At 45.5% G+C, this 13,008-nt stretch overlaps 1 protein-coding gene across 1 annotated transcript in view; it reads left to right on the top strand.

Moving 5' to 3' along the window:
- The window catches only part of T265_14721 (hypothetical protein), a gene marked incomplete at both ends in the record, with an annotated part of 28,834 nt that overhangs the window by 11,114 nt on the left and 4,712 nt on the right, over nt 1-13,008 (top strand). The window contains 2 exons of the mRNA XM_009174954.1: nt 5,323-5,374; nt 11,566-11,810. Coding sequence (XP_009173218.1) covers nt 5,323-5,374; nt 11,566-11,810 — 297 coding nt within the window. The remainder of the gene's footprint in view (nt 1-5,322; nt 5,375-11,565; nt 11,811-13,008) is intronic.

Consider the following 13,008-nt stretch of genomic DNA (forward strand, 5'->3'; position numbering starts at 1 on the left):
CAACGGTTGGGTTGTTCCAACTCAGGCTTGCAACTTATTGGCCTCAATTCTGGACATTCTGGAGCGTTCGAATCGCGACCCTTCGCATACCCCACCCACCAGATTTACCAGTTAGGGACCGTCTGTGGCCGTTTTGGAAGGTCGACTTCTGTCAATCCTTCCGTCTTATTTCTTCGCGTTTTAGGGTGCCCAGACAATTTAGTTCAAACTTTCCATGTTTGTACCTTCTTTAAATGGGTGCAGCTGGTGGTGACAAGCAAGTCAGTGAATGGATATCGGTCCACCGTGCACAAGACATGCGTGCCAGCACATTCATTGCTATGTAGGATTGGTGCCGGGCGAGCAATATTATATTCATCGACACGTAAGCCTTAGGATCATAATATGTTCAACCATCCCGTAAACTTAGTCCCAAACCATATGATGCTGCGCTTTAGACATGCTGAGCGTGTGCAGTTCCGTGTGTAACCTTGCTTTGGTAGTTGCAGAGGCATGCACCGTCAACTTTGCATAAAAGAACACTGAACCGGCGTGTGTTGTCGGTCGGTTGGCCTCACACACTCACCACGCTGTGTATGATGGTCTTCAGTTGCAGGCAACGAGTTGATTAGGTCTTATTAGCCTTAGATTGGTAACTTTTGAGGTCGTTCATTATCTATTTGTTTTCACGAGGCGTTATCTTACACATCTATCAATGATGCGATCGCTACAAGTGACAAGTGGGAAGCAAACCAGCGAACACATATGAGTGACTGATATCCGATGTGGACTTTCCCGTCAACAGTTGAACCATTAGACACCTGCCCATAATTGGACAACCACGGACTGTTTGATCCGAATGCATCAGTGAGTGCAAAGCGTTTACATTGATGGAGATTCGAGGGAAATCTGCTGCCAAACATGCTGAAGCCTGTTGCGGGTCATCGATCGACCTAAACCTGGTTGCGCAACAATGGTCAGCCGCAACTGTTGCTTGCTCATCATATCAGCGCCATCCGTCAGCTTCCTTGGGTCTCGGCTTAATACCGTCTCATCCAGTGTTTCAGGTTCCTCATTAGCCCAGTATCAAGTATCCTAGTAACTATATGGTTAATGGTATTGAACTCCATAAAATAACATGGGACGCAAATACTGGTTGAAAAATGGAGGATTTCAGAAGTTTATGTTGATCAGGCGTGGGATTGGTTCCCCCCAAGACTGATTGTAGGTGCACACATATGACCCAAGCTGATATAGTCGGGGTTGCGCTAGAGTTGTTAAGTTTCCTCTGCCTGTTTTGCAGCACTGAGACGTGTCCGGTCTCAAAATCCCCACGTCTACGTAGATAGTCGTTCTTCAAGTCTCTACATCGAATGCCATGGCTTCCTGTGATCTAACTGGTCACGTGCCGCCGTAGAACTAGCATCCGTTATGCCATGACTCAAAAATGGATCAGTACATGGAAAATGAACGTGTGATTTTTTCTTGAGAGTTCCACACCACTTCCCGGTTGTTATGGACCCGCATTGAAGTGGTCTCTTCAGATAATTTTCTCTTGGAAGATTATTGTAGATGTGCTAGAAAGACATTCGTTCCCTCAACTATACGCCAATGAAAACTGTCCCATGACAGTAAGGTTTGTCTATAATACATTGCCGAACGGAAAGTCTATTTCTTCAGTGAGTTCCAGTAGCTTGTGGCCTTCGAGTCTTTCAGGAGAAAGTTTTCCCCATCTTGCTACAGTGATTTTGTGACCCCATCATCACGTGGGCTTTTGATACGTCGTTTTGGAGATATTAACAAGCAGCCATGGCTGACCTTTGTCAAGGAGGGTCGCATTAGGAATTCTATTTGTATGCCATCGGATCCTTCCAGTATGGGGATCTTCCAACCTCTTCGTTGGTAACAAGCCTACGGGCGCACTGCTGGAGTAGCTATTCCGTTGGTTTTGTTCGGTCATAAATTCGTATCCTGTTTATGTACCAATCGTGTATTCCCTCATCAAGCAGATTCTTGTGATATAGGTGTCCCATGTTTCCGTACAGACCGTAGTTTCTCCTACACCCGCTCGAACTTTGTGTATTTACAAAACCTTAGCCACTACATGCTAAGTATGGGCCCGCAACTCTGCCAAACGAAGGAAGCGATAGTCATGGGTCTAATCATTCTCCCCAGTGAACCATTCCCAAGAGGAGGCGATGAACCCTCTTCGGTGGCGTTTCCCAGGAGAGCCATCAAGCACGCTTCTCTATCTTCGCTGAGCAAATTGTTGCTCCCTAGACCCGTTGGACACTGGTTGAACATTGTATCCGGAAGCCATGCGGAAGTCCTGTTTGTTCAGCGATTGTTGTGAAAAAATGTATGACACCCCTTCTGTCTGGTCTAAATTTTGACTAAACTTATTAGGATTTGGTCTTAGTTGTTTTCTCTCCTCAGTTGCACTCCTCTTGGGGCACCACTATAGTCGAATAAAACAGATATAGCGCCTTGATTGAAGCAGTTCAACTGGCCGCTTAGGTTGAGTCTTCTTGACGGACGGAAAGAATAACAACCAGTCAAGTTTACCAACCTTAACTGAGGAATAGTGATATACCTGCGACCACGCTTTCTTTTTGTCGCCACTGGCAGTGCAGGTTATCTGTCTCCATGAGTAATCCGATGAACATTAAGAGCTGCTTATCTGGAACGATGTATCGCCCCGAATCCTAGAACTACGATGGCTACAATATCATCGCGGCCTGATTTCTGGAACTGCGTCATTTTTAACTGTCCTAGTTTTGTTTCTGAGCACCATCAGTTACTCTGCATGCCATTATCAAGGTGGTGTGTACGTTTTCCATGTGTTCTCATAGCTTCTCTTCAGCCCTATTTGTGCGAACTTCTATTCTTTTATAAGCTGTTCACTTCGCTCCACAAGACTAATAATTCTCAAATTATGGACATTTCCTAAAAGCGTGAACCGACGTGCATTCACTTTAACTTTCTACGTTGTACGCTCGAGCCAGCGCATAGTCGGATTCACATGCCTTCCTCGAAACTATAACGCTTTAATGTTTCTAGCATTTGACGTTGTGTAAACTGGAATAAATCATTCGATTGATGTCCAGTTAATCTTTTTAATAAAGGATGTCTATTCAGTGTGACCGGGCGCTCATCAGCCACTCACTAAGGCAACGTGGTTCAATGCCATGCCGCACAACTGCTTTGGAAGACCCAGGTATATAGGTCAGTCGGGTATTTCAAACAGTTGATTGGCTCAGTGGAAAGTGAAACAGCCACTGTACTCTGTAACTGAGTCATTCCATGTCAATAGTTTTTTATGGAATGTTTCGAAATGCGACACATGGCGCTTAGAATCGAGTGACTGAGCAGACAGTTAACTGGTAGGCTAAGAATTTTGACTTGAGGACAGTTTTACCCTATCAGTACACAACCACCAAGGTGGTTTTTTAGTAGGGGTCATTGTCATCTTAGTCCGTTCTATTTCATTTACTGTTGATGACAAGGGCGACAAAAGCCGTGCTTCAAATCTCTGATTGCCTCACCGGTACTCGAGAACTTGGATTGTTGGACCACATAGGATTCATATAATTTCGGTGTTTCATACTTATGAACTCGTGTTTGTCTTTCGCCTGAATATAGCTTTACACTTAGTCACACGTTCACAATCAGACGAAGTACTGTTGTAGGCCGTTTGCTCTGATCATGGTATGTCAGAGTATCGAAAAGCTTTCTCACTGAGACGATACAAAACGAGCTGTTTCCATAATGTACGTGATTTTCACTGCTACGAGGGACCCAGTCAGTCGCACAGTCTGGTTGCATTCTGCAATCTCCTGCATAAGTTGGACTGTTTTTTTTTCTCGGAAACTTCGTTACAACCTTCAATCCGCCTTATATTCGCACATGATTCGTCATAATTTGCAGTCCCATTTAGTTCAACCTAATTTAGCTGTTTCCACGGCTGAAGGTACTTAAGCTGCATTAGTTCAAATTGCTGTGCTGTCCACTTTCCGAGAAAGATGACTGAGCCCTGTAGTTTTTGAGTGCGGTGTAATCGATTTATTGAACTTGATACAGATGAAAAGGCTTACACTAATGAACTAACTAATGCGATGGTCCTGCTTGCCGGTTATAGTTTTCCTATCACTACCACCAGAATAAGAACCACAAAAAGGGATGATCGTGTGGGGATAATGAAATTTGATGTATTTTTCACTTGCGGGACCACCTGAATGTGCACATTCAAAGTAGTTGCTTGAGGTGAAGTTGACGTATGTTGAGGATGGTCGTGCTAAAAAGGGATAATCGCTCAGCTGCAACACCCTTCCGGTGCCTGGCTGCCATGCTACTCGAAGGAAGCACAAGCACTGGGATATTGCCAGGTTTCCCAATCCTAGACAGGGGAAGTCGAGAGGCGGAGGTTGGGTTCGAAACATGGACCTTCCGGTTAGTAAATTCGCGCTCTAACCACTAGAACCATCTCGCTAGAAGGGGATAGTTGTATTAAAAAGCCATGGCCATGAACGTAATAAGTATAGAGTTATCATTCGTTGTTTCATCATACTACCTACTTTTATTAGTGGCGTATTTCACTCCGAACAGTCGACTAAGTCTACGTATATGGATAAGGGCCTGTCTATGTCCAATCATGGTCGCACGTTTTCAGGTGGTTGAGAATTAGGAATAGCTAGGCTGCTGAACTATTTTCTTGTAGGGGACAGGGAAGCAGATCAACCATTTAGGAAACCAGAAAATGCATTTTGTCCGGTTTCAAGAGATATCGTTTCATTGAAGGTGTTGATTGGAAATAGCCCCGTGATTGAACTTTGTCCACCCAAAGGGCTGTTCCTCTTTGGAGATGGGTCGATGGAATAATGCTGCATCATTCAATTCTGTCGATACAAGAAAGATTTACAATCACGCACGTTTTAACTGCGTTGACTGTCAAATTTCTTTATTCCTAGGCTAGGCTACATCCAGCTAAGTCTGCTGTTGTCACGTACATTATAACAGCCTTTCTGTTGACATAGGTCTTTTTCACATGAGTAAACCTATACCAATGGCCGCGAGCATTTCTGTTGTGAAGTTTCTTTGCGCTGACCAGGAGGCATGTGTGCCACTGTAACTTGTCCCTCTTTCGGTTCCGAATGGGGTATGGAGATTCCTCAAGTGTTGCTGCAATGGGAACAACTGGATTGCAAAACTTGCCTCGGGAAGGAGATCACTCCGTGGTCTTCTGATGTATTTTATTTTTTGTACATCCCATTGTCTAACCACTTTTCGCTTAGTTTTAGCTAGTTACGGAACCACCATTTCACGTGCTACTATCTTTGCTTACAGATGTGGGCGATCCTGGCCATGGTTGTTGTGGCTCTCATTGTTGTGATTGTCGGTAAGTCCTGCATCTGCTGCGCATCTCATTCACTGTTCACATAGATGATTTACACGAGACGGTAGACAAAAGCAAGAAGCGAAGTTATTGGCTTGTGCATGGCACAGGGGAATAGGTTGACTTCCTTGGTTCTGTGAATCAGGTCCATTTTGAGGAGGTTATTTTGTCCTGTGCGTAACAAACGCGGCACACGAGAAGGTATAGTCTGAGTCAGAAAAGAACGCACAAACGTGAACGAAATTAGAGATCAGTCCCACCATACTGTGATATCTTGAGTGTATCGTGAACTATATACAGAAAACTATCGAATGTCACGACACGCATCCGAACACTAATCTTTTATTAAGAGTTGCATTCTGTGCACCGCGCGTATGTATCCGTTGCTGTTCGACCTAAAATTCAGCCGCATTGGTTGGCGTTGGTTTTCACTGAACCCTGAATCAGGTGTTCACTCCAAAGGCCTTACTGGCGGAGCCTAAACGCACAATATATTCGACATTTCCTTCCAGTCATTTGCTTCGCTCATGACTCCCTTCTAACCATTTTAGTTTGTGTTGAACCTTAGGTGCAAACCCTGTAATTCGATTAGCCTACTGATCTTGTGCAGTCCCCAACACATACCCGCAGCCAGTTTTCAAATCCAGCGGAGTATTCGATCCTTTGGAGTCATAGTTTTCACCTTATCGACATGAGGGTTTATTCGTGGATCTTAATTACCCCCAGCTAAAAGAGTTCACCACGGGAAGAAGCAGTTTGCCTTGTTGCTGACGAGAATACGCGTTCAGCGCATGATTAAGTGGTGGAAAAACGATCTGCCGCAATAATGTCCCGCACATTATGCTCTAATGCACCGGTCAGTCTTCCCTTACGACAGTACGGTTACTGTGACCACATGGTGCAGTTCACCTCGCCAATTAGCGGATTGCTTTGTCCAGTGGGTTTTTTGCTAACAAACGAAGATATGACCTGTTAGCTAACTGCGTACAATATGGAAGCATAGATTTGGTGATCCTTACGCACGTTGCTACTGAGCTTAGTTGTATCGTTATAAGACTGGAAACTGTTAGCCCTGAAAAGTGATCCACTGGTATCCCGTTCTAATTTAGATTCATCAGGTTGGTATGCAGACTTAGTCATCGTTGACCGCAACGCAGCGTCGCATGAATCGGAATGATTTCTTGTTTCCGGCCATACCAAGAGTTTATTGGAATACTTGACTGCTTAGTGGCAGTGAAACAAATTTTCCCATCATTCAAAGCTCCTCTTAAATGATCTAATATGCACCATGCTAATCAGGCCAGGGTTCAAGCTTGTTACCTGTAAAGCCGTCCTGGTCTGGAACCAAAATGTACTTTCGCCTTGTGACCTTGGCCGACTGGTGCCTGCCGTACAGTGTCCGACACTTACAGACTGCCGCGTTAGGTTGAAAGGATTTCTCTGGATACGATTTGTTAGTGACGCTGTTCGCATTCATTAGAGATGGCTACAGTGAAAACAGGTTATCGAGTGCTCATGTCTCCAAAACAGCTTGGTTGTGCAGTTTCAGTCGTTCCAGTTTGGACCACGAGGTAACACATATATGGTAGCAAGCCAACCAACCATTTTAAAGTCCTGACATAGAGAAAGCAATTAGTTCGGGCGGGGAGAATAGTTTGTTAAGTGAGTCTAGTTACTGTCCTTTGCTTTTTAGTTGTCCGTCCTAGTATGACGCCTCTATTGTAAACCCACGCCACTGTCGATGTGATTCTGAAAAAAGACTTGCATCAACACGTTGCTTGTTTTGTTAATCTTGTGATCCAGTACATACTTTAGCGTTGAATACTCACATGCCGACTATTATTGATCTGGTACTCCTTAGTGTGATGAACTGAAGGTCGGAGGCACTTTTATCTCTACTGTCTGAATCGTTACGAACTTTCCACAATCCAGCTGAATGAATACCGTTAGTTGGGATGAGGCCTCGGTCACCACGCCGTAGTTTATGCTGAGCATTCGACCCACGGTGACAAACTTTTTAAAACAAATGCAGTATCTTGTGGAAAAAATGAATGTACCGGAAGGACGTGACCGTAGTAGTAGGATTTTCCTTGTCCTTCCGAAGAGGCTATGCTGCGTTCGGTGATATAAAAATTGCATATATTATCTGACGCTTGCTCATCTTTCGCAGTTTCCGTTAGTTGGTGCTACAGACTGTAAGACTAGCTGACTCGCAAAATCCACTTAGTGGCGAGCTTCCACCCGCCAAATTCTTGTATTATCACTCCTCTCATTTGCTGGACCGAAAGTAAAGAGACATTCATAGGCTTAGCTCTTTCAGGACTATACGCAACTCTCAGTGCAATGACTATCAATTTGTGCGGCAAGTTTGACGACTAATGTGGAAAACCTGACTGTCGCCTAGCATCCTTATCGAACCAACTGTAGGGCCAAAACGGCTCCACCAGTACATTCGAACTGCAGTCCTTCAGAAGCGTCCTCCACAGAATGGTAGGTTTAGCATCAAAGTAGAAAATCATTCGTTTGTGCCACACAAGTCTAACCTTCGCCTCCCTTTAAAATCCCAAGATCTGTGCGACCGTGACCCAACGGATGCTGGGTGGTTATGTACTCTAGGTAGGCTGATGTGTCTTTCTTTGGACCAGCGTTCTGCAATTGCAAGGGTTCTTGGCATTTGCTTACCAGTCACGGATGTTACACAGCGAATGATGATGATCATGGCGTAATTTGCACACGTCTTACCGTGAATAACCATTGGTTCAACTTCCACAGAACGTTTTTCATCGATCGCACTTCGCCCGTTAAAAAAACGTTACTTTGATCTGTAATTCAATCCGCCTCACATTTCTTCGAACTTCTGCGCAATCTGTTTCAGTCTGGGTTGTGTCCAATAAACAGTAGCGAGGCTCCTACGACAGTACGGTGGTATCTGTGATTTCCGTCCACGAGGTGGTTGAATCCTATCGATTCGTGGCAACCCACCAACCATCCTTTTTGACTATTTACTCAACCATTTTGTGTTTCCAATCTACTCTCCTCCCCCGATGAACACGCACATATAACCATGTATATTCAGAATGCCTGCGTCATCCCCATTCGCTGCTGTTGGTTCAGATCGCGTTTTGTTTCATTTCCATCCGAGTCGAGCTCGAATCACCATTATACTTGTATTCACAACGCAGCATTGTGTTTCCGGGAAATTTGGGTTGGTTTTTTCTTATACAGCTGCGAATTACTGCTCTGTCCTCCAGGGTTTTCTTTCTCACGAAAATGTGCCCAGTGAAACACCAATCATTTTAATCTATTTGCTGTTTAGCATTTACCGGTCAAACATTCGATAGATGAGGCCTTCATCAGATAGAACACGGATATTTCGTGTCGACTTTCTTATAACCATTGTTCCTGGGTTGAGGCGCATAGCTTCTTTTCATTAGCACTAGTTTCGCTGCTAACCATAGCAGTTTCTTACATGGAAGCAGTTTCCGTTTGCAGGGTTTACTCTGGGAAGTCGTATGTGCCAAAAAGTAACAAGTTTACAACCAACTGGAAAATGTTTGAGACTGATTTTTTACCAAACCTCCGAAACGGTTAGCGAGTTTACTTGTTCCTACCAAAAGTGAAATCTGTTGCGGCGAAAGATTTTCGTACTTTCAAAATAATGATCAACGATAGGGTCAAACGGATCTTCCCACATTTCAATTTGACTGAATTATTATGATATTGAGCTGCTGAAGGTTAGTGGTGTTGGGTAGGAGAAATATGCAAGTTGTCTTGGGTAGTATACGGATTAGTTACGGTTATCACGGCATTACATCTCAAGTCATCCTCTGTGTTTTTGATCTGTTTGAATTACGTCTGATCCACTCTTCCCCATTCCTGTCTCAGAGCACCCACCACCTGAGTTCGAGGAGGTGGATACTCGCGTCTTTGTGCTGTTACTGAGCTAGTGTGATCTGTTCCTTTGGACATAAGAACAGTGGCCAGGATGCGAGGGGAAATTCTGAACCGGATTCCGACACCCGTGCGTACGCGCTTCGATATATTTGAGTACAATGATAAAAACGGCCTTAGTGAGAGTGACCCGCCGTCATTTACGAACATCATCGGACATAAGCCCAGTGCACAAGGATAGCTAGGCAGTCCGGATAGGCAATTACGGCATGCGCGCCAGTGGGATCGGCTACGTGTCATTTCTGTCGGGGTTGCAAGTCGCCTGCAAAGAGGACCGTGTGGATCTCGGGTCGTTTCCAACGCTATAAATAAACGAAACGTTGGCGAACGTTGACTGAGCCTCCTGCGGTAACAGCTTATGCGGCTACCAGGACGCGTAGGTTGGTCAACAAACTCAAGCTCTTCATTCCGAAGTTTCAGAGAACTAAGACGAAAGGAAATCTTGAAATAACGTTTCGCAGTTTCAAGATGCAAAGCGCATGCCGAAAGATTGGACTACATCCGGTGTTCCGTTTGGAGTACTTTGTGCTGACAAGTAATGGCCAAACAACAGAGTGATTTTGTCCGCATTGTTCATACACAGGTTCTCTTCGGGCGTGACTTCGGTACCTAGATTCGTGATCCTTTGGAGTGTACACCATCGTAATACCGATGATGAAAGTGAAAAAATGGAAAAGAAAACAACCCTGTCGAACTCCACTGGTTGTGAGGATGTTTTTAAACAGTTTATTGTATACTTTAACCAGACCCGAGACATGAAAATACATGCAAAGGACGGACTTCAGAGACAACCAAGAATATTTCGGGTCGAGTACTCTCAAGGTCGAGGAAGACTGCGATTGTTCGTCAGCGGTATACGTGGCGCTGCTCAAGCACCTGATGTGATGTAAAGACGTGATCAATGCACTCTTTTCGAGGTCGAACTCCCACTTCGTATTCTTGGGCTTGCGTCTCGCATGCTGGGGATAGACCTCTTAATGGGAAGGAAGCTAGTGACCGTGTGTATGACAGACGTGAGACATACCCCTTTGTTTGGCACAGTCGTTCCGACCAACAATTAGTCACGATTCTCTGGAACACGTTCATGTTCCCAAACACGAACAGGGAACCTAGTCAACCGTCACTAGGGGAAGGAGTGTTACCGCTGTTTGACGATTTGTGTGCCTCCGTGGCCCACGGATTTATACTGGACAGTGTTCTTGCGGTACTCAGAGTGCCGGTTTGGCCAATGGTTAGAGGTCTGACGAATACAGTCTCCTGGCCCTCCAGGTTGGGGGCTGGAACATGTGTGGCAGTACACTTACATTTTCCGCCAAATACCGCTGCCTTGCGGTCTCTGATATAATAGAAGACAAGTTTTATGACGCCTTGAATGCCCTTTTATGGCGAGCTAAAGGCTCAGGCATCGTGGTTGCCTGTGATCTGAACGCACAGGTGGGCAGGCTTGTTTGATCGACATGGATTGGACTTGGTACATACAGCCACTAGCCAACGACCTCTTGACCTATGTGCTGACTTCAGACTCTTCGTACTGTACTAACTTCCGAAATTGTCGAAGTTTTCTGACCACATGGTGTTCTCCAACTCAAATTGATCACATCGCCATCAGTTGCCGATGGCATGGATCAATAAGTAAGTGCAGTTCGTTTTGAAACACATTTGTGGATCTCGACTACGAGCTCATCCGGAGTCGCTTCCCCTTTCGCGAACAAGTCACTTAGCAACCGTGAGACTGACAGATCCGGATGTTATACGAATCTACCAGAATCGTCTTCCGGAGTCTCTTCCAACTGCTCTACTATTAGATCTGAACCCTTGCTGGAACGAGATCGCCAACTCTTTGCACAGTGCTTGGAGGCGCTATCTTGCTTGGCGCTATCAGATCCACTCAACAATGGATATCAGACAGGATTGTAGCACTTCTTGAATCCCGAAGAAATGTCTTCGCCGGTCCTGAACGTAATTTGGCCCGATATAGGATCAAAAGTCCAGTGACAGCGAGCGTACGTGCTGACCGGAAAGCCTGGTTTACTCGAAAGGCTAAGGAAATGGAAGAAGCCCAGGAAAGCGGGAATACCCTAAGGTAATTTCATTTGATCCATGCGACCGGCCTTGCTAACCACCTGTGAGCGTAACAATCAAGGACCGAAACGTCGTGATCATCTTGAATAAAGAAGCATGCCTCGAATAATTCGAACAGTAATTCTCGTAGCGATCCGCTGTCAGTAATCTGGAGCTCGCAGCTGATGCTGAAGCCTGGAAACCCCTATGGCCTCGGGAGTTTTATGACTGCGTACGGCTCCTCAAACGCCACCGGGTTCCCGGTAAAGAGGACATCCAACCAGCCTTGTTCGGATGTGAGGGCGAAGTCCTCATCCAGCGCTTGTCTGATCTGTTTGCCTGCATTTGGGTCGAGAAAACTGTCCCAGACTTATGGCGAGAGTTGGTGATAGTGCCTGCTTTCAAAACGGATCTCGTAGTGATTCCGGTAAGCGCAGGTGATCAGCCTGACCCTGGTCGTAACGGCACTCTTGGCGCCACTCTTCCTTCGTTGCCATATGGTGGCTGGTGAAACAGAATCGAGAACAGTAAGAGAGATTCCGGCCAAAGAGAGGTTGCTTTTACCAAATTTTCACACTCCTTCGGGTGTCAGAACAACGTCATACGTACGATTGATCCAGTGCGTATTCTACTGGGCTGACCGGTCTCTTCTTTTTAACATGCTCCCTCAGCAAAGAATGACCCGGCAGTTTGTGAACATATAACGTTGTTTGTATTCTCAGACTTCCAAGCGTGTGAGACTACATGGAGGACTCTTCAAAAGCTTCCGTACACAAAGCCCAATCTCTCCATTCTTATTTAATCTGGTGATCTGCAAGATAATGATACAAACACTGGAAGGTGTTCCAAACCCTAGCGTTCATATAACTGCTGACAAAAGTCCCATTGATCTGGAATATACAGACAACATCGCTCTCATCTTCGATGCAGGGGCTTTTGGATGAGCTGACCAAAGTTATCCCTTCCTTTGGCATGTGCTTTGCACTCACAGTGTAATGTCATTATCCTAAACATGCAATCACTGCACACACCATTCACAACCCAGATTGGGGCACTCGAAGCTGTAAAGCGTTTTACGTGCCTTCGAGGTTGTATTGGTCTTAGACGTAATACACCGCTCATAAGGTTGTTGAAAGTTCTTCGGCAGCCCACGACCGGTTTCGCACTCCTTGGGGCTCAACAGCCAGGTGCGGTCCCCGAGTGTCCGGTCCACTTTTGAGCTCTCGTCCAGTCGACAATCTGGCTTAATTGTACTGAAAACCAGGAGGGATAGATTGCCTCGCATCAAGAAGTGAAAATGAGCGTTTTGGGATTCAACAATCTGGCTAATTGTACTGAAAACCAGGAGGGATAGATTGCCTCGCATCAAGAAGTGAAAATGAGCGTTTTGGGATTCAGTGGCATCCGTGTTCACACTCGGAAGCACTGCGAGCAGAGTTCCCGGTATCATGTGTAGCTGTGATCATCCCAACCCAGTTGTGTGAAGGTCGCTCGTAATTCGTTGCACAGTGGGCTCTGGTACGTCTCCCTCTCTTATTGCTCGCAAAATTTTCTTACTGCTATGTGGGGAGCTCGTTTCTAGAGTTTACCGAGTACGTTTAGTGAACACCCGCGCAGAACGAGAG

This window comes from Opisthorchis viverrini (assembly GCF_000715545.1).
Source record: "Opisthorchis viverrini unplaced genomic scaffold opera_v5_250, whole genome shotgun sequence".
Taxonomy (NCBI): Eukaryota; Metazoa; Platyhelminthes; class Trematoda; order Opisthorchiida; family Opisthorchiidae; genus Opisthorchis; species Opisthorchis viverrini.